Source organism: Solea senegalensis, linkage group LG15 (assembly GCF_019176455.1).
Source record: "Solea senegalensis isolate Sse05_10M linkage group LG15, IFAPA_SoseM_1, whole genome shotgun sequence".
In the NCBI taxonomy this organism is placed as follows: domain Eukaryota; kingdom Metazoa; phylum Chordata; class Actinopteri; order Pleuronectiformes; family Soleidae; genus Solea; species Solea senegalensis.
This window is the reverse complement of record NC_058035.1, coordinates 1,371,836-1,399,639: the sequence shown is the minus strand read 5'-3', so window position 1 is coordinate 1,399,639 and position 27,804 is coordinate 1,371,836. Positions and strand designations below refer to the sequence as shown.

Genomic DNA, 27,804 nt, shown 5'->3' with positions numbered 1-27,804 from the left:
AAGATGAGCCCGATGGATCGATTAGACATGATGATATTCTGAAGCTTTAGCATCAGTGAGAATATTGATTACTTCACTTTGTGGGAAAAAAGATGCAGGTCAATCAATCAATAAAGACGAGTGTCAGGGTTCACATGGACACAAACATTCATCTGAAAACTTCAAAACTCATATTATTTAACACACACAGAAGTCTGAGGTGTTTTAATTTGTGATTATTTGCTATTTTAAACCTGTTTTCTGCATGAAAATCAATCAATATCATATTATCTGTAACAAAGTAACACGTTTTAGGTATTTTGAGAGACATTTTCCCCTTATTTTTAAGGACTTATTTGTATATATATTAAAATAACCCTCTTGTTATGAGTAAGGTACATGCTATAGTAAACTTACTGCTGTTACCTATGCTTTATATCACGTTAGAAGTATTTTTCAGTTCCGTGAAGCCATTGAATTCTTAAAAACAAGGCTTTTATTGTGAAATAATTGCTGTGTGGACAGATGTGCAGAGTTGATTAAAGAGCAGTATTTAAACGTGAGTTATGGAGTATTATAAAAAGACTAAATCTGTCGTTCTGTACACAACAGTGAGAGAGAGAAACACTGCAGTAAATTTAGATTAAGAGTTTTTTAGTGATAAATATGTGCATCTAAACTTTACTTTTATTTTTCTTGTTAGAAGAAAACATTTCTTTTCAGAAAAATCCACTTCAGATTGAGAAACATACAATTTCATTAAATACACATAATTTGATTTGAATATGATTTGTTGATAGTTTTAACCCTCACATTCACGTTTAGCATCTTAGTTGGGAAACTCATTGACATAATGCATTGGTTAGCCCCTTACATTTACCTTAACCTTAACCTTAACCAACACAACTAACTCCGTAAACCCATAATCCCGGTCTTAAGTCCCCTCAAAAAATACTGTAGAATTGTGAGGGCCAGACAAAATGTCCCCACAAAGATAGTTTTCAAGTTTTACCTTAATCTTAAACAGAAGAACTTAATGCCTTATCCTAAAACCCTAAAAATCTTAGTGAGGACACTCATAGACATAATGCTTCCTTAGCCCCTTACCTTAACCTTAACCATTACAAATAAATGCCTAACCCAAAAACCATGTCTTAAGTCCTGAAAAACCCTTAAAGTTTGTGAGGACCAGATAAAATGATAGTGTTTTAGTTTTTTTTTATACAATACAAGCACAAACTCACATTTTTCCATATTATTCTTGGTGAGGACACTCATTGACATAATGCTTCCTTAGCCTCTTACCTTAACCTTAACCGTTATAAATACATGCCTAACCCAAAGACCTGGTCTTAAGTCCCCAAGAAACCTTTTAGAATAGTGCGGACCAGACAAAGGTGTCCTCACTCCCTATGGTTTATACGTTTAGTTGGTCCTCACACACACACTCACTCACACACACACAGTACGGAAGCCCGCAGGGCAGCGTCTCTGTCAGAATGTCACTGATGAAGTCTTTCTGCCATTTGTTCAGTCAGGAAGTTCCTGAAGACGCAGCAGCATCAGTTCACAGAGACGAGGGTCAAAGGTCAACGCCTACAGGTGGATCTGCTCATCATCCCTTCATCATTTAATCCACTGTCCATTCACCCCCCCACACACCTCCCCTCCCTCCCCTCCCTCCCTCCACCTGCATGTCAACTATATGTCATCCCACTGTGTCTCTCTCTCTCTCACGCCCGTCCCATAATGCACTCTGTGTCGGCTGCGGCGGCTCGGGTGCGTCGCTGACATGGATGGGAAGTGACACGCACCAAACTCGCTCCGTGTCCCGCAGCCGAGCTCCGGTGGCGGCGGCGCGGTGGCTGCGGCGGTGGTGGCTCCGGTGGCTCAGGGCCTGTCAATCCCCGGCTCCGTCAGAGGCTGCGGCTCAATGGCAGCGCCCGTGACACATGTCACAAAGTTTTAAATGTCTGCTCTTTTCAGCAGGATGGCTGGGCGCACGCCGCAGCCAGGGGAAGGATGACATTTTGTGTCGTAGAGGAGGGGGAGAGGAGAGGGAAGGGTGAGTAGTTGTTTTGGTTCCTCTCTTCCTGCCTCCTCCGGCTGTCAGCTCCAGTTTCCTCTGAGCATATCAAAACACAGACAAATAAACCTTGTCATTTTGAAACGCCGGAGCCAGTGACCGGGCTCCTGAACAGGCATGTCAGCCCGAATATGGTCGGTCACACAGTCACTGTAGGAAACAGTGTCACACACGCACTCACACACACACATACGCACCATTACCAAGGGTGTAAAAACCAGTTTAATCCCAGGTTTAAACTGGGATTTACTGGGTTTAAACCAAGTGTGAATGTGTTTATTCTGGGTCAAAAATTAGTCAGCACAATTTAACTCAATTTTATTACATTTTATCGTTCATTTTCCTTTGAGTTTGAATGAAGGACAAAAACAAAAACCTATAAATTTGAATTTTGTGCTACTTTGTGAACCGCTCAATCTCCCACACCAAACTCCATAGAGAAAATCAATGATTGTACATCACAGTGCACAGGAGTGTTTGATCCACTGCTGCCTCCACCAGTCAATTTAAATGTGTTATTTTGTGACTTCTGCATAACATTTTTTTGACCTGATATAAATAAGTGGCAAAAATTTACCAAACAAGGCAGCAGGAGAGCAGCAGCTCCTGTGTTACTGTGAGCTTAAAACAATGATTTTCTCAATGGGGTTTGGTGTAGAAGTTAAACGAAGAGGGGGAAAAAGCAGCAAACATTTGGTATAATTTGTTAAAAACAAACAATTAAACATAACATTATTATTTATAACACAGTATGTGTCAGTACCTCATACAACCACAAATAAATATAAAATATCCCTTAATGGTGATAAAAATTAAATGGGTAAATACACAGGGACTGGACAGGGAACAATTTTAATTTATTTAATGCTAAAATTGAAATGGACATTTCAGTTGCAGTGGCACAAGTAACAAGAAATGATGCAATACTCTGTTCTTCATTAAAGCTGGACAATTTGGAATGTTTCTGACATTAAAAGACAATGAACACATCCTGCAGACTTGAAGAACAAACTGACCAAACACCTTCAATCACAGCTGAGATTAAAACACAACAATCGAATCCACTATTTCCTGACATGTCACTCACTTCTTGTGCTGGAAAACAAACTGTATTTATTGTGGTGATTAAATTCAAAGACGTGCAGTTTTTGACAGAGCAATCTGAATTTTTTGTGAAGGGTAGGTGATCACCCAAGAATGTTCCCACTAAATTTTGGTTAGAATGTACTCACTGATGACGTTACAAAATACTATCAAACTTTCAAGAAACCCCATTCATTTATAATGGGCAAAACTGTAAAAAACAATGACGTATCTGTCAAAACATATCAGATTCGAACAAAATCTGGTGTGTGTATGCAGGATAAGTGACTGTACTATGACTACTAAATATAATCAAGATCTAATCCAGATTACAGATGTGGCAGCAATTTCAATTTGACATGGTTCTGTCCCTTTGAACAAGTTAAAATGTGTTTAAGTCTGATTGTTTTTGTGAAATTTAGGTGATCATCCAAGTACGTTCCCACTTATGTAAATTCTACCCACTGATGACGTCACAAAATAGTTGTTGTTAGCAACACCGGTCGCTAACAACAACGATAACTACACGGTATTTCGCACACTCAAACATCGTAGCAACATTTTTAGTGTTAAAAATGAAACACTATGATGTGCACGACTGATTTACTGTGGAACAAATACTCTGAGTTCCGACTACAACTGGAACGCTAGCAATAGTAGCCACATTATGTCACATGTGTAGAACAAATTGTGTGTCACAGATTTGGTTTACCGTCTATATTGGCCTGAAAATGTCAGGATAGTGCGTCCGCAGCAGGATTTTTGAGTTGTATTTAAATGAAAACAAAGTATAATGGACGTAGCCTGGCGCTAAGGTCGAAGCAGAAGCTTTGCTAACTTTACTTTTTGGAAAAAAACAAAACAAAACACATTCATCGTACATAACATTCATAACATTCTACCAAAGTTTCCGTTGTTATTCTCCAGTGCATTTAGACTCAAGTGTGTGATTCAAAAACAACTGCCCTGTAATAAATACGCCATGATTGCTTTGATCTTGGTCTTCCTTTCGATTTTTTCCCTCTTTAGCTTCGAGCGGCGTCACGTCACAGTTGGTCGTTTCGGATGAACCTGTTTCCCTCCGAGTGTTTGCCGTAGTAAACGTAACAACACTTGGAGAAAGCTCCTGAAAAACATTCAGAGAAAAAGAAAGAGAAGAGAGAAAGTCACGTGACATGAAGGTCAAAGGTGACGATTGAGGTGACTGTAGATATGGCGTCATTAGCCATATTGAAGACACGACGACAAACAGACAAGATGCTATTTTAGTGAGAACATAAACACTTTGTTTGTTTGTTTTTTATTGAAATGACAGGAGTCAGGAGGTGTGTGTGTGTATGTGTGTGTGGGTGTTTGTGTTTGTGTGTGTGTGGGTGTGTGTTTGTGGAGTAGAGGTTGATGATTCTGGGGAACGAGGTAAAGAAGAACATCTTGATCCACAAAAAGACCAAAGAGGCCTCAGGGCAAAAAGTCCTGACTGTAACAAGCTCAGAGACACACACGCACATACACACACACACACTCATATAAAGTGAGTGTTAAAGAGTGTCCTCAGTGAGTCACATGACAGGTTTGAAGGCTGTCACATGACCTGTTGACTAAGATGGCCGACTGTAATGAAAGGTACTTCAGTTGTATGTCTGTCCACAGCTCTGTCCACCCTCGTGTCCCTGATGATGTCACAGCAGTGCTCCCTGCTGCCACATGACGAGTGTGTCGCGGGCCGCGGTGGCGAGGAGGTGTTGTCACCTCTCGCCAAATGAGGCAAGGCCAAGTGGCATCAGTGCTGTCAGTGATCCCGTGACGACAGGAACAGACACAGCTTTTCACCAGGGCTTTTTAAAATAGGCATCAAGTGCATTATGGGAGAAGGAGAGGGGAGAAAAGGAGAAGGAGAAGGAGGGGAGAGACTTATGGGAGAGGCGGGTGTCAGCGAGGGGATGAGGGATGCTCCCGGGCGCTAAGTCCAATCTCATAATCCAAAGAGACATTGTCAAGGGCGGAGAGCGAGTGGCAACTAAGTGACAGAAAGCAGAGACGGGGACAGAGATACTGGTGCCATATTAGTGCCAAGCATATTCTGATGCCAGCCTCAATTCTAACCAAACCTGACACATCGCTCTCTTTACCCCACTCTCTCTGACTCTTCAAAGAAGTCACACGCACACACACACACACACACACAAGCCAGTCCCTCGCAGCAGTAGTGGGTGTTCTGTCAGGCGGAGCAGCATCAGCAGCAGCAGCAGCAGCAGCAGCAGCAGCAGCAGCAGCAGCAGCAGCAGCCACAGGCCCGAGGACAAGCTCAGTCAATCTAAATCTGGACTTTGTAGTGGAGCAGTGCTCATTTCCCCCCCTCACAGCCCAGCTACTTGAGGTGATCCAAACACTGAAGTGTGAGGAGCTGTCATCTCCGATAAAATCCGTGGGGACCAGCAGCTCCGTGCCTGCCTGTTCCTCCGGTGTATGTGTGTGCAGGTGTGTGTGTGTGTCGCTGACAGCGAGGGGAAGGATGAATTCCAGCTGCCGTGATTTGCCCGAGGACATAGGTGCCACGGCTGGAGACTGGGCTCGACACCACAGGACTCAAGAGTGGCTCTGATCACATGGGTGCCACAGCCGCGGTCTCTCACATATTCACAGCTCACCCGGCGAGAAACTCTCTCTCCCTCTCTGTCTCTCTCTCTCTCTCTAGGAGCATTGAGACACCACCAGGACCAAGGTTCCTGTGAGACATTACCTGGAGGGGATATATTTGTCGGTGGCAACCAAAGCCTTTCAGAGATCACCTTCACAGATGAAGGAACTTCACCTTTAAAAAAAAAAAAAAGAAACCTTCACACTCCGCTGAGCTCGTCACTCGCCTGTGGGGACGGAGGAGACGGATCGAGATCTGTGACTCGACCAACACCAATCAGGAAGCTGTGGACAATGTAAGACCGTGACTGCGCTGCACAAACTCAACCACAAACACCGGCACCTCATTAATGAAATTAAAACGGAACGTAAGGTCATGGTGAATAGACGGTAAACTGTTATTCCACAGCATGGGGACAATCGCCTTAAGTTTAAGTGGTGTGATGAGGGACAAATCTGCATTTTCCAGTAGAGAAATCGGCTATAATTCTGGACGTTCAAAGACGTCACCTCCAACATGGACGATACCAAGTGTCATCGACACTTTATTAGCTCTTTTCCTCTAAATGAACACAAAGTACATCAGGCTGTACTGAAGGAAACCTGACATTGGCCATTGAGACCATAAACTTCTTAGGGAAAGATGTTCTACTGTGTAAATTCAAGGGAAAAGCAAATTTTTTCATTGACTTCCATTGAAACTGAGTTCTTTTTGCAACCAGTGGAGTCGCCCCCTGGAGGCCAACTGTTTCTCTCTTCCTTAATCTTTAATTTGCCAGGTAGAAAAATCCACCCAGGTTCTAATACCTCTAAGATTGGAGTGGCACCAAGTCAGTTTTTGGAAGTTCTGGAAGTCACCAGATATCACCTTCAACCAGGCTCCAATTGGACATTACCACCTGCCAGTTACACTGATGTCCACTCAAATTGGCAAATTGTCAAATTGGTGATGGAGAAATGTCCACAAATGTAAAAGTTCAGGTGAGAAGCAAATTTTTCCATAGACTTCCATTCAAATTGAGTTATTTTTGCGCCCTCTGGAGGCCAAGTGATACCAGAATTAATGGTCCTACACCCAGATTTACTGCTGTACCTCAACTCGGCACCAACTCCGAAACATTCATACATAAATTAACGAGTTTAAGTTGATGTACAGTAAATATCAGCAGTAATACAACTTTAAGTTATTGCAATGAGTAGATTACAGTTTCTATCTTGCAACCATGGGTTTAATGAAGTGATGGTAGACAGTGTAGAGTCGACACGCTGGCAAATCCCCAGAGAAAGTCTGTACTACTCTACATGTCTGAAAGCAACTGTTAGGAAAATAAAAGGAAACAGGAACAGAGGAGGAGTAAATGAAGAGATATCGTAAAACATAGAGCAGGAACGAGGCCTGTTTCCCTGGGGCAGAAGGAGTGCATGAATGTGTCTCTTAATTTTACGCGTAAACCCTCGCCCGGGCTCCGTGGCCACATTTCAGAATCACATTAAGCAGTGTGTTTTATGCATAAACACACTCCAGTCCGCCGCCTTCCCCCTCACAGTGAGAGCCCGACATTATTACGAGAGGAACCGGGAGAACGATGGGGCGGCTGCCGCAGCCGGAGCAAGGAATAACGAAGCCAGACTCCGTCTTACATAACTCGCACCGAGGGCGACGCTCACACCTGTGGGGTTTCCGCCTGATGAACTGATACTTAATAACAAGTGGTACAGTGCCAAAAAAAAAAACCCCAGTATCCTCAGTGTATCCTGAGCCACGGATGTAAAACCCACACTCACACTCACAAACCTGTGCATACTCTGATCTCAAGCCCACAAACACGGCACAGCGAGAACAATGGGAGCAGCCATTAAAGTGACAGATGAATGAAGTGAAGTGGAGGCTAATGCTTCCATCATGTCCTGGTGGAGGAACAATCAGGCCTTTGTTCTGCACGTCACCCACAAACCTTGTTTGTTTTTTAAGCAGAGAAGCTAAAGCCCCTTGTCTTTATTAAAGGGCTGGAGTCTGTACCTTCCTCTCGGAGTCTGACTGACTCGTAGATTCAGAGCTTATTACCCGGAGAATGTGTCCTCGCTACGGGAGTTCGATGGGCCAATTCTGCCACTGTACTTAAAGCCAGTAAAGCAGCTGGAGAAAGCCTCGCAGAGGTGGTGAGAAGTTCTGCAGTGGAGGACACACGAACAAGACCAAGGTCAGACTGTAACTAAGAACATGTACAGGACTTTTAGAGGCTGAGACCAAGTCAAAACCAAGACCAGAGTCTACTTGAAAACAAGACTTTTGGAAGATTAAGACCGACTGTGCCTGGAAATAAGACTTTTAGAGACTGAAAACAAGTCCAGACTAGGACCAAAGTGTGGCCCAGAACAAGCCTTTTATAAATTGAGACCAAGTTAAAACAAAGACCAGAGTGTACACAACAGGAAGGCTTTTAGAGACTGAGACCAAGTCACAACTAAGACCAGAGTGTACCTGAGAAGAAGAATTTTGGAGAATAAGACAAGGTACAAGGTCAAGACCAAGATTAGACTGTGCCTGAAAACAAGACTTTTAGATCGTAAAACCAGGTCAAGCCCAAGACCAGAGTTACCCAGGAGACTTTTAGTTATTAAGACCCAGTCAAGACCAAAGATCAGATTGAAGAACTAGACCTTTAGAGACTGAGACCAAGTCAGAACCATGACAGACCAAGACAACTTAGAGGGACAAGACCAAGATCAGATTGTGCCTGGAAAAAAGACTTTTAGAGAGACTGAAAACATCCCAAACCAAGACCAGAGTTATCCAAGAAGGAGACTTTTCAGGACCAGAGTCAAGACCAAGATGACATTTTGACTAGACCTTTAGATACTCAGACCAAGTCAAACCCAAGATCAGCATGGACCCAAGAACAAGACTACAAGTACAAACCACGTCCAGAGTACCTGAGAACAAGACATGTAGAGACTATGACCAAGTCAAGATCAAAAATCTGATTGTTCCCAAGTCAAAACCAAGACCAGAGTTACCCAAGAAGAAGGACTTTTTGAGACCCAAGTCAAGACTAAGATCACATTGTACTTGATACATAGACTTTTAGAGACTGAGACAAAACCAAGACCAGAGACATTTAAGCACTAAGACCAAGATCAGATTGTACCTAAAAACACGACTTTTAGAGACTGAGAATATTTAAGATGAATTTTTATATGCTACCATCAATGTAATACCATCACATACATTTTTCCACTGACTCAAAATTAATTCAAAATTCAAAAAGTTGAATAAACTGATATTACTGTAATATTACCCCGTTGCAAAATCATAACCCTACTTTTTACAATACTATTACCGTGATGTTACTGTAACCAAAATATACTCACATTAAGTACTTTAGTTTAACAGCAAACTTCCAAGAACTCACTGATGTTTAGTGACAAATCTGAGTTGTTTGAAACTAAACACTAAACTCTTCACGGTATAGTTCTGAACTTTGAGTTAAACATTTTTGCATATGAACTTTATGTGTGCGGAGCTTCTGTCAGAGTGTACTGATTGTTTACCATATGAACTCACACAGCGCAAATCTCATTTAATCAGACACACACACACACACACACAGGGTTTAATGATTGCTCCCTGCATACAATCAGCTTGACTCTTTTCAACGGCCATCAATATGTCACAGAGAGACACATCCGACGGATGTAGCTTTTAACATCAAGGTTATCTATTCTCGGCAAGAATCCTCCACTCCCACTTTCTCTTCTTGTCTCCTCCTCACATCTCTCCTCCCCTCTCGTTGTCCTCTACATTATTTATGTACTCAACTTGGTACATGTATATATACATATTTATATATATACATATATATATGTATATGTATTTATATATATATATATATATAAAACATACACTCTACTTTGGAACATTTAACCAACGTTTCCATCACTGATCCGATCCATGTAGAGGAAAAAAAGTGAAATGAGAAAAAGCCAATTAACAAGACAATTACACTTTCTGTATTATCGTATCTCTGAGGCCTGATATCACACTGTGTGTGTGTGTGTGTGTGAGTGAGACAGGGCAGGCGTCCATAAGAGTCGCTGTGAGAGAGACTTATGAGCTTGGGGCTCAGGCTGCCGTGAGCCGGGCCTATTATTGTGGACACGATCCATCTCCTGGTGTCCTTTTATCAGTTCAACCCAACGTCATCAAGTGGAGCTACCAACTCCACCACCTCCACGTCCCCAAACCATGTCCCATAAACTAAGAGTGGACTGTGAATAAGTCCACAGAGAGGAGGTGAGCAGGTTGACACTCAGTGGCATGAAAAAGAGAAATGGAGCTGCTCAGTTTAACACTTGTGTTTCTTCAAACTTCACTAAAAAGGTACAAAACTTTCTATACGGGCACCAACTTTTTGAAGATGGAAAACTATCGTGACCCAAATCACAAATTTAACACATCTTTTCCAAGACAGTGTGGATGTTTGCTCAGTCTTCCTTTTACGTGTGTTGTTTAAAAACATATTATATGGTGGATCAGTGGTGGAGCGGGTCGTCTTTCAACCCATAGGTTGTGAATTAGATTCCTGGCCCCCACATACAATACTGCATATGCGCTTTATGAATGGATGAGTGAATGAGTGCATGGCAAAAGTGTCATACAAAGCAGCTTGAGTGGTCAACAATGTGGTTTGGTAATGTTTGAATTTATCTGGTTTCTTATTTTTTTTTACTATGAAAAACATATTCATACTTCAATAAATAAATACAACTTAAATAATAATAATAAAAAAATTCTGTTGTAAATTTGTCTATATCAGACTTCTTACAGGGGAAATTGGAGCTGCATTTTACAATAAACAGCAGCAATGAACATTGGACATTAGTGCTGAAACAATTACTCAATTAATCAATGATTAAATTATCACTAAATGAGTCGTCAACTATTTCAATACTCAATTAATAGGTTGGAGCATTTTTTTTTAGCAGAACCAGTTTCTGTGATGTTTCCACTTCTTAAATGTGAATATTTTCTGGTTTCTTTGCTTCACATAAAGAAAATCATTAAAACTGAATCATTTTGAAAGACACGTGAGAACATCTTAATTTCCAGGGTTTGAGACACTGATCAACATTTTCTGACATTTTAGGGACCAAACAGTTACTCGATGGATGCCTTTTCTGACACAAGCCTCCATTTATCCGGGTTTGGGACCAGCACTAGCAGTTAACTGGACGTTGCACCGCCATGTGGCTGGGGTCACATTAAGGAGTCCAATTAACAATAAACAATGTGGTAAATTAGGTACTTTGCTCAGGGGTATGCAGCCCTTGACCTGGCAGGGATTCAAATTGGCAACCTTCCAGTTACAAGCCCAGTTGCCATCATAACTGTGATACAGAGAAACACATATAGAGTTCATCATCACTGTGTGAACTTGTGTGTCCATTTTTAATCCCGCCATCAAATATGCACATGCTGAATTGACAAAGTCAAGATCAATATCAATCCAATGTCCAATAAAATCAATAATAAAACTAAAAAACCTGGCCCGGATTTGGTCGACAGATGCCGGCGAGCATCGGAAGGCTATTGTTCATGCGGGACATGTTCGGTCCAGATGTGGATTTAGCACACGCCACGCAGCTGCTTCTCCACAGTAAAAAAAAAAAAAACACACAACACAGAGAGAAACACTGTGAAGAAATGGCTGCGCTGCTTCTCTTTGTTCTCCGGCAGTCAAAGGCAACAAAAACCCAATGCTTCCCAAATGTTGCCTTTGAATAAAACAACATCAACAATTTACTTTTCCTTCTCCGGGATCAAGTGAATCAGTCAAAGCAGCCACCTACTGTGTGTCTAAACCTTAACAGCAGAGAGAAAACAACGAGTACAGCGTTTGCTTCAGGCAAAAACAACACAACAACCACTCTGCTTATATATACTGTATATGTGAGTCTGTCACCTCAGATCTCATACTTTAACTTCATTTTCTGTTGTTTTACTGTTGTGTTTTTAACTAAAAATCACACTGTGTGATCATGTTTTGTCAGGATTCAGTTTTTTTTTTTAAACAACAATGTATAATTTATCATATTTGCCATTGTCAGTAAACAAAATGAGCATTTATGACTTCAAACGCACACTTTCACTGTGATCGTTTAATACAGTGGTTCCCAAACACTGGGCCGAGACCAAAAGATGAGTCACAGGGTATTTAAAACATTGACTTGAGAAACTTATTATTTCCAATAAATGTTTGGTAAATTAATCAGAAAATGTGATTTTGTGATAAATTACGTGATTTGACAATCGTTTAATGGTAGTACAATTCCCAAAATCTTGGTTTGTGGCCAACAGATGGGTCACAGGAGATTTTTTTGGGTCCCCAAACAAATATTACATGCATAAAATCATTCATTTACCAAACATCTCTTGGAAATGGTTTGTTTGACAAATCAAAATTAAATTTAAATTAATTACATTTTTGGTGTACGAGTTCTGGCAAAATTATGCACAAATTTGCTACTAACGTGATTTATATTGTCATAATAGTTTGCCATCTTTAAAAAATGGGTCATCAAAGATAAGGGTTTGGGAAACACTGAGGCAAACTGTTGTGACCCAAATCACAGTATAAATCAAAACAGGAGCAAATGTGTGCAAAATTAAAACATATGGAAATAAATCTTAACTAAAAAGTAGAATAAGAAAATTCTTCAGTTTTTGGAGGGACCCAAAAAAAACCTCCCGCAACCATTCTGTGATCGATTGTTGTAAACTATAAAGAATACTCTGAATGGATTAAATTAAAGTTAGGGTCTTTAGTATTGTTTCCAGATTCTTTTATTTCTATCTTGAAGTGATAGTACAGATGTTTTGAAGTGTGACTGTACGAGGTACAGACGTGTACAATTCCACGACCAGACATCTGTGCTCTTCAGTCAAAACATGGCTGCCATCAGGGATACAAAGACTTTAGATTTTAGCCAAATCAAGTCTATTATATCTAAAGAATATGTATGGTGCATTTTCCTGCCATTAAACAGACATTTCCAACAAGAAGACTAATGTATTTCCACTTTGTAATCACTCACTCTCCAGCACCAAACCCCATAGAGAAAATCAGCGATTTAACATCACAGCATAGGGGAGGTATTAATCAACTTTTGCCTCCATCAGTAAGTTCAAATGTGTTTTTTGTGACATTGGTGTTTGAAATCCATTGTTTAGATTTACCTCAGTGACACAAACTGACCACACGAGGCAGCAGTAGACCAGCAGCTCCTTTGTCCCCGCAAGCGAAAATCACTGATTTTCTCTATGGACTTTGGTGTGAGAGGGTGTGGGGTTTGCAAAGCAACAAAAACCTGAGTTTCTGGTTGGAAAATGTTGTCTAACAGTGAGGAAAAGCAGCAAATCATGAGTCAATTCAATCAAATTCCAAGTGGAATACAGTACTACTGCTCCCTTAAGTAAGGTAAACAAACACGTTCTGCAGTATTTGTATGTAACCTACATCTGTCCTGACTCAGTATTTTGTACTTGTGATGAATTAAGCGTAAAGATTTTAGTGTCAGCCATCCCTCAGTCTCAAACAAAACTCCTGCGTGTAACTTTGAGAATTAAAGTGACACTCGCCGTCTCCAGATAAAAAATATTTAGTCCATTAAACATAAATACCTGTCATTATGATGCATGCCTCCAGCGCGGGCCTTCCCCGCTCCCCTCCTCGGCTGTTTACTGCGGCCAAACAACTGCAGCGCCTGCATGTTCTCAACTTCAGCGTATTGATTAAACTTTTAAATAGCTGCCATATAACCCTGGGACATCAGGAAGATTAATTTGCGTCAATGTTCATCTGTAATTCATTAGCCATTTATACTCTCCACATCCACACAGGCTATCAGGAAAATGTGGGCCATTTTTCACCCAGGCAGAGGCTGGAGAAAAGACAGAGAGAGAGGGAGGGAGGGAGGGAGGGAAGGAGGAAAGGAGAGGATTAAACAGACCTACAGCAGAGGAAGTCTTCTAACGAGGAGAGGAAAAAAAAACATTCCGATGCTTTACATCAAGATTTAAAGCTACAGTGTGTAACGTTTAGTGTTTTTGTAGTTGTTGATGTTATAATTCTGCCTTTAAACTCACTTTCATTTATATAAGGCTTTATGTAAACTTCTCTAGTTCCCTAAACCCTAACCCCTCCATCCTTCATACCTCGACCCTAACTCTTCAACCCTTCAATCCTTAACCATCATTGCTTGATCCTAGCCCCTCCATTCCTTGACCCTAATTCCTTATCCCTAGACCCTTACCCCTCCATCCTAATTCCTCATCCCTAGACCCTAACCCCTCCATCCTAATTCCTCATCCCTAGACCCTAACCCCTCCATCCCTTGATCCTAACCCCTCATCCCTAGACCCTTAACTCCTCTAACCCTCCACGTCCTCCCTTATTGTAGAAATCATTGGGTTTCTCTTCTCTTTATAATATAATTAAACCTCAGCTTAAAATCCTGAGATTTTTCCACAACTTGTTTCCTCGGTATCTTCTGGGAGGTCTCACACTGTCAGGCAGATTAATGCCCAGAAACACTGAGTCACTGAATCCAGACCAACAACCACTCAACCGACTCCATCATCCATTCATCTTCATTTCCTTTAACAATAAACTTTGTAACTGCACACTGTTGTTGTGACGCGTGAAACATATTCAAATTAACTTATTTGGCCTCACATTGAGATTCTTCCAGCCCCAGTGATTTAGCATGTGTGTGTGTGTGTGTGTGAGAGAGAGAGAGACATGATGTTTGAATGGCTGACAGACCGAGCGCTGACTGACTGACAGGAAGTATACAACATGTCAGACTTCCTGCTGAGACGTGTTTGGGAAACTCTTGACGTTCCGCTGTCTTTGTCGTCTGTGATGGACGGACGTGTCGTCACGGCAGCTTGTTAAGCTCACACTTTCTCTGACTTATAATCACTTCAGTAATTGATCTCTAACGATGGGATCCTCGTTTTATGTTGCTGTGGAATGACGGAACATGCATTTTTGTTTTTAAAGGTTCGTTATGTGACTTCTTTTTGGCCGTTAAATGTTTCAGGAAACAATGGAAACTGTTAAATCGTAAAGTTTTCTCAAAGTTAGGAACTCAGTGTGTCCTGATCGTGATGTGTGTGACGTGATTTAAAGTTTTTCACAAGTAAACACAGATTCTAATGGGCCGTGCACGGTAGTGATTCGTGGTTTTTGGCTCCACTGATGTTTTGCGCGTGGAAATTCCGATTTTACATCTCTTAATTCATGTAACTGTGAATTTTACATGAATATCAGTGACACATATGTATTTGCAACCCCTGAAACAATTCACTCTGTACATAATATGCCCATGTTCTTAGACACAACTTAAATGTTGTTAAAACTGTATATAGGATTCTAATTTTGTTATTTCTAATATATATATATATATACATAGATATATATGTATATATTTTACAACAGTATTTCCCAAACTTTCTAATTACTTTTTGAAGTTGGCAAACTGTCACACTATCAATCCAGACAAGAGCAAATGTTTGCATAACTTAGTAATTCATCATTTTAAATAGGAAATCAAATCATTACCAATAGATGTTTGGTTAATTCATTACATATTATTTCTATTTTTTTTAACATATCCACAAAAATCATGATAATTTTTTGGGGGCCCCCAAAAATGTTTCTCGTGACCCATCTGTGGGTCGTGACCCAGTGTTTGGGAACCCCAATTTTACTAATTAAAAATGAATTAAGATACTAAGATACACAGATACTAAAGATTTAGATTTACAATAAAGATCAAAAAGCAAATTAATTAAGTACTGTTACTCTCATACATTTTTTCTGATGGTATTTCCCAGAATTCCAAAGTAAAGCCTTTGTTTTGACATGGAAGGACGTATAGTTTTCAATATTTTTTAAATTTATGATGCAAAATTAATCTTCATGGAAAAAACACAGAAATAACTCATGATAACGACACTCTGTCATTGTCACGTCACAGAATGACTGTAATCAAACACTTTAAAATGAGGGTGGGTTTATTAATTAAAGGGTGATTTACAGATTTAACCAGATTTATGTCTGTCAGTGTTTGTGAGAGCAACTTATGAGGACAAGGGAGGAAATTGAATTCTGGGGGGGAGCTTATATTTGGACTGGAAACAGATTAGCATTGTGTGGGGGGGTGGGGGTGGTGGGATGAATTAATAAATTCTGAGGCGTTTATTCCACATGGAGCTGAGAGGGAACACTGGTTACCGGAGCTCTGGAGTGTGAAGATAAGAGGAGAGTGATTTTTAAAAGTCCTAAATCCCCTCACGACGGAAGGAAACTCACGACGACTCGTGCGACAAGAAATTACACAAGAGTATTAAGAGTGTTACAGACTTGTGGAACAGTGTTTTAAAACAGCATGAATTCTGAGCATGAAGTCGGAATTCTTTAATTTAATCCCAGAATTCATGCTATTATTTCATTCTGGACTTTAATCTCAGAATTCTCAGAATTTTCTATTCTCAGAATTCAGACTTGAATCTCAGAGTTCAGACTTTGATCTCAGAATTCAGACTTTAATCTCAAAATTCTGACTTCATTCTCCAAATTCTGACTTTAATCTCAGGATCCTGAATTTTTTTCTATTGTCAGAATTTTGACTTTAATCTCAGAATTGTGACTTATTTCCCCCAGAATTCATGTGGTTTTATTTATTTTTTCTTTCTTAAACATGAGGCCCTCATACTCTTTTGTAAAGAGTAAAGTAAATGACTAAATAAATAAATGAATAAAATAAAGCTACAGTGTAAGCACAACAATGACAGGTGGATTATTTAGTGCTGGGTTCATTTACCCTTAAGGGCAGATGAAAAGTGCTAATGATGCCAGTGATCATAGAGGCTCATTTTCATCCTCAACATGTAGATGACAAATCAACACACACACACACACACACACACACACGACCTGACGCTGATCGATCGTGTTCTTCATTATACCCGGGATTTCTAATTAAAAGAAAAAGCAGAGATAAGTGATTCAAACCTCCGTAAGAAACAGAAAAGGAAAAGAAAAAAGTAGTAAAAAAAAGAAAGGGGAAAAAAATCGCAATTAAGAGGTTTGACTGTGTTGCGTTAATGACGTCGTTAATAAGCGGCGCTCGTGACTGACTCAGTGACGGTTTAATCACCGCGACAGGATTCAATAACAAAAGAGCAGAGTATTAATCAGCGGCGAGCGATAACTTCACTGTTCATCTCTTTGACATTGGAGGAAGGGATGAATTAATGATGCTCTCCATCCGAACACATTAAATAATAATTATCAGGCAAAACAGCATGAAAGGGACTGCATAATGAAGCCCATTGTCAGGTCAATTACAGCCACATAAAGCCGCTCAAAGGGAAGTAGCTTGTTAGCAGATAGCAAAGAGCTAAAGAGGAGTGTGGCGGCTTTTATCAGCGTGAAGGTGCTCGGCGACCGGACTCTCACTCGCCGCGGTCATTTGTTCGACTTTCTGCAAACCACAGATACACAGCAACGAGCTTGTGGTCCTGGACCGACACAACTTTATCTATTTATTTATTTATACGTCTACAAATGTGTCTGTGTGATTGTGTTTTTACTTTACTTGTTTTTTGATTTTTCAAGGGAACAGTGGTAATGGATGAGCTTAGACTGTTTTTGCACCCAGGTGCAAACATCATGGCTACTTCCTGTTTCTACGGCTGCTTCTGAAGCGACAGTTATCATTCCATTTACATCGGAACTTGGAATTTGGAGTTGGAGTGACTTCAACCTCGACTTTTTTGCTTTAAAGTTGAGAAGGTGGAAAAAAAACATGGATGCAAGCGTATCCTGGGTTAGCGATTGTTAGCAACCCAATACCAGAAACTCGATGTTGTTTTTTACCCATGGGCAGATATGTGGCTACTTGCTAAGGCTGCATCTGGAGTTACAGTTAGCATTCCATTTACATCGGAGCTTCAGAGAACTTCATCGGAAGTCAGAGCTGGAAGTGACTTCAACCAAGACATTCTAGTTGTCGGAAAACAAACATGGATGCAAACACATTAGCAATTGTTAGCTACCCAATACATACCAGAAACCCAATTGTTTTTGTACCCATGTGCCAAAAAGTGGCTACTTCCTTTTTCTATGGCTGCTTCTGAAGCTACAGTTAGCATTCTTAGCTAGTACAAATTATCGCTGGTATTACATAAAACATTTCTCTTGATCAAATAAAAGTATTTCTTGTGATCTCCGGGTTTGAAATGTTTATCTTTAGAGGACACTGAAACAGGCTTGTGGCGCTCAGCGACGCATTCAGAGAGCAACAAATTGAAAATTGTTCGGCAAAGATAAATGACATGACAATGACAGTGTTGTTTTTTGTTTTATTTTCTCTCTCAATGTCAGTCGCTAAGTGCCACGTTAACTAAACTCAACTGCACAGACTTCACGCACCGATGGACAGAGTGGCACCTCGCTACCTGTCACTGACGATTAGCATCAGAATCACAAGAGAGACGTGCAGAGAAAAGTGCTGTCGGGAGTTTTTTTACACATGGACACAGTCGTCCCCCGTCTTTCATTCCTCACACCAGGAACCTGACAATGTCTACAAAAGTCAGTGAGTCAGTAACGAGTGTAAGTGTTGGTGTGACAGGTCGTTCCCTCCTGCTCTCACTAAACCACACACACAACTGTTCCTCACTTTAAATTAGACGTCTCTCAGTCAAGACAATAACAAACTATCATGTTTGATGATGTCATTCAGCAACATGGAATCATGGGAAGTGTCTTCAACACCATTGCCGGTAAGATACACAACATTAGACAATATTTTTATTGATATTTTAGTGCAGAAATACGACTATTATAGCTATTTTTATTAATATTTTCATTCATATCCTCACAATTATTGAATATCAAATTGATATCAGTATAATTTTGCTTGTACAAATATTTTTTTAGTACAATAAACATGTCGTCACTGATTCAGAGCTGTCTTGTCTTAAATTATAACCTGACACAATATACAATATAATACCTCACCTCCCTCTTGTCCTCTCCTCTGTCTCCCATTTTTCCTTTCACCACAACCTGTCATGGCAGATGCTGCATATCTTTGTGTCTGTTTCTGTCAGAGATTTATTCTGTTCAAAGGGAGTGTTTTTTTGTTAATTGTTGGGTTTTCTCTGGTCTCTGTCTTATTATGAACAGAGACTTGAGATATGTTATGTTCTGATTTGGTACTATACAAATAAAATTGAATGTGAAACCCTTTACACTGTCTACTCTGTAAATAACATATTCTGATTACAATATGTATATTTCTTATATTGTAGGATGTTTATAAACCATGCTTACTATTGTTGTTAGTTGGAAAGTGTTTCTTTCTTGTCATCATTGTAATATTTTGTTATTATTACCTACAATTTTTTGCCAATTTCAATAATTCATGTATCAAAACATTCGACTCATTCAGGAGATTTTAGCTTAATTATCTTAGTCTAGAAGTTATTGATTCAACAATTTTTGAAAAACTGGATGATTGAGAATCTACACAGATTATTTCATAAGGCTTGTGCACATAATATCATGTGAAATAAAAACAAAAAATAAATCAGATTAAATAGTCTGATCAAAGGAGAAAATTAGCTTCTTCTTTTCACATGAGCTAATGTCTCAATCACCAGTTTCAGATCTTCCTCAAAAGGAAAATTTTTTAAATGATTTTCCCATTTAGAGGAAAATAGATGATAAAACAAATAAAGCAGTATGATTGACAGCTGGTGTCGTCCAATAGGAGCCTGGTTTGAAATTCAGAAACTGACATGGCACCAGAAAAATGTGGCTTTGTGTTTCTTCCTTGTCTCTTTTTTTAAATGATTGCGTGTGATTTGCACTGGAAGTCCAGTTGCTACAGATTTCGCAGAAGTGTAACCCGGATAAATGAGAATCTGCACAGAAAACTGACATCACTTATTCCTTACAGCTCAAACAGCCGAGCTGCACATCAGCTCGTCCTCTGGCTTGTCTTTGTCGAGCTAGACATCAATTACCGCAGAGCGGCGGCTGCTGCTGCTGCTGCTGATGCCGCCGCTGCTGCTGCTGCTGCTGCTGCTTCCACTCCGAGACACTCTCTCTCTCCCTTTTTAACAAACAGCCTGACAACCTCCAGTTTGACACATATCAATACTAATCTGACGTCTTGTTTCGCAGTTGTGTTGTACTCAGAGTGAGGCTGGCTGCACCTGCCTGGCTGCGGCGCCCGGGGTCGGTCGTACTCCTTCACACTTCCTTTCCCCCTGTGGACATCAAACACTTATTACTCCACATCCTGGCTCTGCTAACTGACCGGCCTGTCTGGACCGCGCCGGGGACCCCATTATTAGAGTCATTTCAGTGCCCATCCTGACGCCTGTTAGGCAGTTCTCTACCTGGGGCTCCTGCTCGCTGCCTGCCTGCCCGACTGAGCGCCCGGCCGGCCGAACAGTGATTGGACATGACATGGTGACAGAAAACAGGGGAGAAGGGGGCAGTGGAAATAAAAGAACAGGCATGGCAGAGTGAGGAAGCTGGCTCCGTTGGCCAGAAAGCTTGTGGCGTCGGGCGTGTGCCCATCAACATGGATGAGCGTTAGCCAAGAGCCGCGTGTCACAATGATGGAGCTGCGCGATCACTTACATCTGAGCTTCATCTGACTGGAAGATATCAATCTCCAGGCCCTAATCTGAGAGGACGTGGTAAAATATCCTTTAACATCGCTCTCCTGCCCCGTCTTTGTGTGTGTGTGTGTGTGTGTGTGCGTGTTTGTGAGAGTGTGAGTGTCTCTGAAAAAGTGCGTAACCTTCATTGTTGGACCTCAATCGACCGCACATTTTCACATCCCATTTCCTCCATCTCTGCCACTGACAGTCAAATTATGACGGACAAATCGGTACAATGACATGTGGCATTTAGCACAATCTGTCACTGAATGTGGCGAGAGAAAGAAAGAAAGAAAGAAAAGAAGGAGAAGAGGATACGTCACTACATCATATGTGAAGTGTCCAGATTTGTAGCTTTATGTTTGGAAACATAAGCAAATGAAACGTGTGACACTGTATTGTATCTCCATGAATTCAAGGAACTCTCATAACTGTCCAACAGTTCGCTCGACCGGCTTCAAATTTGGCAGGTGATTTACTTATAGAACCAGGGTTGGCAGTACCAAATTTGACATTGGTTGGATAAGAAACACAAGAGTTATCGGTAGAAATGTGCCAGAAATATCACTAAACGAGCCACTTCCACCATCAAAGTCTTGCCATAAACTGTTTGATTAGTGAACAACAAAAAGATGGAAAATATGTTTATATGGGTGTATAAATGCTTTAAAACAAAAATCGTTTGGCTACCGCCATTTTCTACAGTTGCCTAGACACACAAACCAGCTAGGCCAGTGTTTGCGGCACCAAATTTGACATTGGTTGGATAAGAAATGAAAGAGATGTCGGTAGAAACGCGGCAGATATTTCACTAATAGAGTCAGACGTCACAACAAAGAGGTGACACAGATTTTATCCACAGTGACTTTGTTTGTTGTTTGGTGTCAGCACTGTCCTACATGTTGCTAACAGTGTTTTACATTCAAAATAATCTTAATTGAACATTTATGCGTGTGACCTTGAGTGAGTTTAGAAGAAAACCTGTGTGTTATATTATATCCGCTGTTGTATTACGTGTGTAAACACACACACGTGTACACTCAACACTTACATGTGTTTACATCAGAACACAGTGATGAGGTTCAAGCGTCACACGCTGCCAGACTTTAAAGAGATTAAAAACCTCAGGTGTGAGGACAGACGTGCTGATGACGGCTGATACTGTGGAATATTTCACGGCTCCACTGCGACTCCACACCGCTCTTAATTAACCACCAGTTCATATGCAGAGAGTGAAAACGGTACAAGCCTATGATGAACAGCACATCCGTCTCCTCCTCCTCTTCATCCCTGTCTCCCTCACTCTCTCTCCGTCCCCTTATCTCCGTCCCCACTCCGGACTGTCCCCACGTCTCCTGACAGGTGGAATAATAACGCTCGTACATCACCGCTCCCTGAAAAGTCCAATAACCTAAATCTTCACTTGCCACACACCCGGGGACTCAATTACTTTATTGACATGTAATCTTCATAAGGGGAGAAATATTGAGCATGTAAGGTCAGCTGGTTATGAAGACGTATTATCATATTATCTGCATGGGGGTTGTCGGGGGCCAGGACCTGACAAAGCTAATTATAATGGTACATGTTTCAGAGCTCACAGCGTATTATCCACTCGGCCGCTCAGCTGAGCCACAGCTGAGGGATCGAGGAGACGGGGATGAGATTTCAAACCTAATAGTGGGCCGGGTGTCATCCCGGGGCACGGGGGGGGAGGGGGATTAAGCCAAATATTATCGACTGCATCGCAAATGTCCTCCATTTGTATGAGGTGACGTCGCGACCCGGAAACTGAAACTGAAAAAAACAAAACAAAAAACAACGTGGGATTATTGGTTGTTGCTGCTGCTGTAGTTTCTCAGATTAAAAGCCACAGTAGGCTCAGGACGACACACACACACACACACACAGCTGTGTTATCGCCTCACTCCCTCTCAAGGTCATCTCAATACCATCCTGTCAGTTCTGCTGTTAAAATAAATTACAATAAAATAAAAATGTCCTGCTACACAGAGGAAAACAATAATAACGTGCTGGAGATAACAACCGCAGGGTTTAGTGATTATACGACACTGTATTCACTTAAAAGTAGTTTCTTAAACCAAAATATGTTATAAACATGTCTAAATATGTGCATATAAATTATATTTTTTAACAACTTATGGCACTTTTGAAGGAATTTAGAAAATGAGGGCGAGGGAACCATTTCTTGGTCAGGTACAGTGTCACAGGTGGTCACTGGTGGTCACCTGTGACACCAGGGGGCCTCCCTAATTCCCATGACGACAACTTCTAAAGTTTAGTTCAGTCAGTCAGTCATCATCTACCGCTTTATCCTCCACCAGAGGGTCGTGGGGGGGTGCTGTGCCAATCTCAGCTACATGGGGCGATAGGCGGGGTACACCCTGGACAGTTCGCCAGTCCATCGCAGGGCCACACACACACACTGATAGAGACAAACAACCATTCACTCCCACACTCACTCCTATGGTCAATTTAGAGTGTCTAATTCACCTAATCCCCACATTGCATGTCTTTGGACTGTGGGAGGAAGCCGGAGAACCCGGAGAGAACCCACACACACACGGGGAGAACATGCAAACTCTCTGCAGAAAGGCCCTTGTCTTCTCGCTGCAAGGCGAGAGTGCTAACCACTACCCCACCGTGTGGCCCCCTAAAGTTTAGTATTATCTGTTATACATTAGTAAGAGGGCCACATGGTGGTGTAGTGGTTAGCACTCTCGCCTTGCAGCGAGAAGACCCGGGTTCGAGCCCCGGTTGGAACAAGAGCCTTTCTGCTTGGACTTTGCATGTTCTCCCCGTGTGTGCGTGGGTTCTCTCCGGGTTCTCCGGCTTCCTCCCACAGTCCAAAAACATGCAATGTGGGGATTAGGTAAATTGGACACTCTAAATTGACCGTAGGAGTGAGTGAGAGAGTGAATGGTTGTTTGTCTCTAGTTGTGTGTGGCCCTGCGATGGACTGGCGAACTGTCCAGGGTGTGACCCCGATGTAGCTGAGATTGGCACAGCACCCCCCGCGACCCTCTGGTGGAGGATAAAGCGGTTAGATGATGACTGACATTAGTAAGACAACTTACTAAATAACACTCTTTCTCTTTTTAGGTAAAATATAAGAACAATTTCTCAGAAACTGTTCTCAGCTTCTCCAGGCACAACAGACCATAAAACAAACACTTTCTATTTATCCCATATTTTTCTATTTCTAGGGACTATTTCTTTCCCATGCTGTCCCACGTCCTCGATACTAAACTCTGTTTCAGTTTCTCAGAAGAAGTCCTTGTGTTTGTTCTGCTCCACAGAAACCACAGGCTGTTTACAGACGCACAATCAAGGAATTACAGCAAATATCACATGATTTGATGGCTTCTAATTTTGAGGCTTTTTTAAGTTGTGTGTGTGTTTTTTTTTCACCCCCGGGGCAGGAGGAGAACAATCAAACAAACAGACACGAGAATCTGGATTAAATCCGTTTTTTGTTTGACCAGAAATGACTCGGTCAATCCAATCAGCTCGCGCCGCAGCGACAGAAGCTGCCAGGAACCATCCGCAGATCCAGTTATGACGGTGAAATAAGTTGTCGGCTCGCGTTATCGTGACAGGGAGACCTGCTCCGTCTGTTTACAGCGACTTCATCAGCGAATCACAGTGACAGATTAAAAGGTTGTTGTGGGCTTCGTAGCATTTCTGTGACCTCGATCTTTTCATCCTGCCTCAGCCTGGATGTTGATGCCAGAACAAAACCATGAAAGACCTGCTCTTTCTTTTAACCCAGGCTTCGCTTTCTTTATATATTTTATATAAAACACGTGTCAGACTAAATAAACTGGCTGGTGATGCTCATGGTCAGTTGACCTTCTGGACTTTAAAGTAGGGCAGGACGGATCCACAGAACGATGAGTTCAGCTCAGACTTTCACTCAGATCAGTGAATCTGCTGTGGATGGAACAAATGTGTTCCTTTATGTTCTAAGTAAACAGAATTGAAAACTATAAAATATTATTTGTACCCAAAACTATGATACACAAGGTTTTGCTTACAAATCCCAAGATTTTGCTCATGAATCCTAAAGTTTTTCTTGCGAATCGTTAACTTTTTCTTGTAAACCCAAGAATCTCAAGATTTTTGTGAAAAACAAAAATCAGAAACAGTCAGTTGTCGTTAAGGCAGAATCTTAAACTTTTTTAGCATTAAAAAGCGGCAGTGTAATGTCAATAATTGCCGTGTCACTGTTGCAGTGCAGATTAGCTCTTGGTAGATCTAGTCCATGATTTACCAAGAACCACAAAATGTGTTGCTTGTGTTTGTTCCCATCGCTCTGTCTTCTTCTACTCACTGTGAGCACTTTTGTGGGAGATCCAGTAAAATGTTCTCCCGTTAGCTAGTTAGCCTGTTAGCATGTCTACGACTGTTAGCATAGCTACGACTCCGTCACAGTTGTTTCATTTCATAGACGATGGATTTGTGTACATATCACTTTTACATGACTCTAAATGAAATCAAATTTTAATTCAGCGGCAACAGAGGGAAGTGTATTATTGAGTGCGTAGTTTATTTCATCCGTGGCTCTGGATTCAGGGATAATGTCCCTCTCCTCACTTTCTACAGGCAGCAAATCCAAACAAGGCTCTCACACCGGCCTCGACTCAATGAATAATCTAAATGGCCCTTTAATGTGAGCGATGCTGATACTCTGACAAAGGTTTGTGTTCACACATCACAGCTTAGTGTCTCCCAATTGTGTATTGACGGCGATGCGGTTGACAATAAATCACTGGATTCACCAGTGAGTGAGAAAACTGTTTAGACAATGGCCCAACAGAGCTTACCGTAATTGACAGATGGCTTCAGCTCTTTTCCACCACAATAGCTGGTGGAGCACCGAGGGAACCTGGGGACGACTGTGTCAGTGTTTGTGCATTTCAGGAGCCACAATCCTTCAGACTGTGGCACTGTCTGCTGTCAGTTAGAGCACAATGTTTGCACGAGGCAATGACAATAATATCCTGTCAAGACTCTCCGGGACTTAAATGATGGCACGAATATAAGGTTATTGCGATAATGTGACTTCATAATTTTCTCTGCGTTCGGTGTGTTTATGTCACAGAAACAAAGGAAACAGGTGAATTATTTACAACTGAACATTTTACTGTTATTAGTATTCAAAAACAGGGCAGCCCAAAATGGGGCCCGTGGGCCAAAGATGGCCCGCAAGAGGGTTTAATTCAGTCCCATTAGACGTTTAGTAGCAACAGCATTCTCTCAGATTCTTATTCTTTGCTTTAGTCCATGTACGACATGTTCCAGTAGACGTCTTCTCATCACGTTGCCCTGGTTCCTCAACACCTGACTTGGACCTGGTTCATCTGAGACTCGGTTGGAGCCGGTTTTGCTCCATCAATTACGACTTCACTCATATTCCAGGCATTGATTTAGCTTTAGTTATAGTCTTATGACTGAAATACCTTTTAGTTTTAGTCATCTGAGATGTTTTAGGTTTAGGTGACTAAAACTATTTGTATTATTTAAATGCTTCCTTATCTTTTAATAAGTTATTAGTATTATTAGGTTTGAATTTATGACACAGATGTAACTGTTTTGATATGAAACATTATTTGTCTCAAACACAATTTTTCTTTATTTCAGTTTGAAGACAGAGAAACATTAATGTCTTATTGTCTTCAGCAGGTTAATTGACATTTTTATTTATCATCAATGTTGGTGGTTTGTTTCCGTTGGAACTACATTTTAATTTCATGACTTCTCTTCCGTCCTAAGAATCCTGGTACAAGGTCTGAGATCTTTGTCCAGAAGAACACAATCCTAGGAAGAGCTAAGATACTGTGCAGAACCCTCAGGTGTCCAGGTCTCTTATAGAAGACCCGAACATGGAGGAGACACAAGACCAACCAAGGGGGTCGAGATTAAATATAGACAAACAGACAAACTTGAAGAACAAGGTCAAGCTCCATGTATCTCACTGGTGGTCACTAATAATAATATTGCAATTTGTAATTTAGTGGACGGTAGAAAGTCAGCAGAGAGTTCTACACCACCTCCAGACCGTTTTAAGACTGAGCTACCTGTACTTAAAACAGTTAAAAATAGTTTTGTGACTTATTTATCTGTGATAAAACTATAATGTTGGGCCTCTAAGAGAAACAAAGGTGCGTTTGATTAGGTACCTTGAGGAGAATGAGCCTCACGTTTAAGTCTTCATAAAGAGTTTCACTGTCTCACTGTGATGCATTTCATAGGTGACGAGTGTCTCCGCATGGCGTCCGTGTTCACATCTCTGTGGACAAACACATCCATCTACACGTGGTCTTAATATACCGCGCTACACGGCTCTTCTTTAACGTTGTAAATGATCACTATCGCTGCGTATTAGTGACTCCGTGCTTTGTTATGATCGCGTCTGACAGAGTGCTTCGGTGATGTTGCACAGCTGCTAAGCCGCGCTGTCAACCCGACCATGACAAACTAGCCACAGAGCGGAGTGGAGTCTAATTTGTCGAAGCCATTAACCAGACTTGCATTAAGGCCTGTTTTCATCTTGAGTGATTACTGTGTGCGATCAGTTACCGCAGCATTACGATCTACAGTACGACTTTGCGGTGCAATTTATTAAAAACACCCTGATTAAGACGTACGATCGCACATAAAGCAAACCACGCCAAGGAAATTCAACAACGACTGCATCTAATTCTGTTAACTGTGGGATTCTGAAATACTCCAGGTTTAGCGTCTCAGTGTAAACATCCGTGGCAACACAAAAATAATTACACAGCTACAAGGACATATTGTGGTTTGATCCCGTCCCCCTTTAGAATGACAAGTGGTTCAGCATCTGCCAGCGTGTGAACAGCCATTCATCAGGATGAAGGGCAGCGAGCGCCCGTGCGCAGACAGACGGACAGACTCTGCCTGCCCACCCAGCAATTTGTTTCCAGGGGAAGTGACACGGGAGAAGAAGTGGTGGACCCGACATCCATCCTGCTGTAAAAATATCCAAAACCATCTGGCACCTAAGCCCCGTCCTAAATTACTTTGATGGACTCGCACCTCTGGAAGCCGTGAAGGCTTCAGAAATCGCTGCCAAACTCCTGAGTGGACGGACACAAGCGGCGAGAACAGAGTGGCAGCTCAGTCGTTCTCTCCACATCACAACTGTAAATCACAGTGGGAGCGTGAATATTAACTGAGAGGCTTTAGCAAAACCAGAAGCAGTGAAGGAATACAACAATAT

The 27,804-nt window shown here is 41.4% G+C and overlaps 1 protein-coding gene across 1 annotated transcript in view; it reads right to left on the bottom strand.

Annotated features, from left to right (window-relative positions):
- Window positions 1-2,901: 2,901 nt before the first annotated feature.
- lrmda (leucine rich melanocyte differentiation associated) overlaps window positions 2,902-27,804 on the bottom strand; it is a 270,361-nt gene continuing 245,458 nt past the window's right edge. Inside the window, exon 7 of the mRNA XM_044046513.1 lies at window positions 2,902-4,274. Within this exon, the coding sequence (XP_043902448.1) occupies window positions 4,195-4,274 (80 nt within the window). The 3' untranslated portion in view covers window positions 2,902-4,194. The remainder of the gene's footprint in view (window positions 4,275-27,804) is intronic.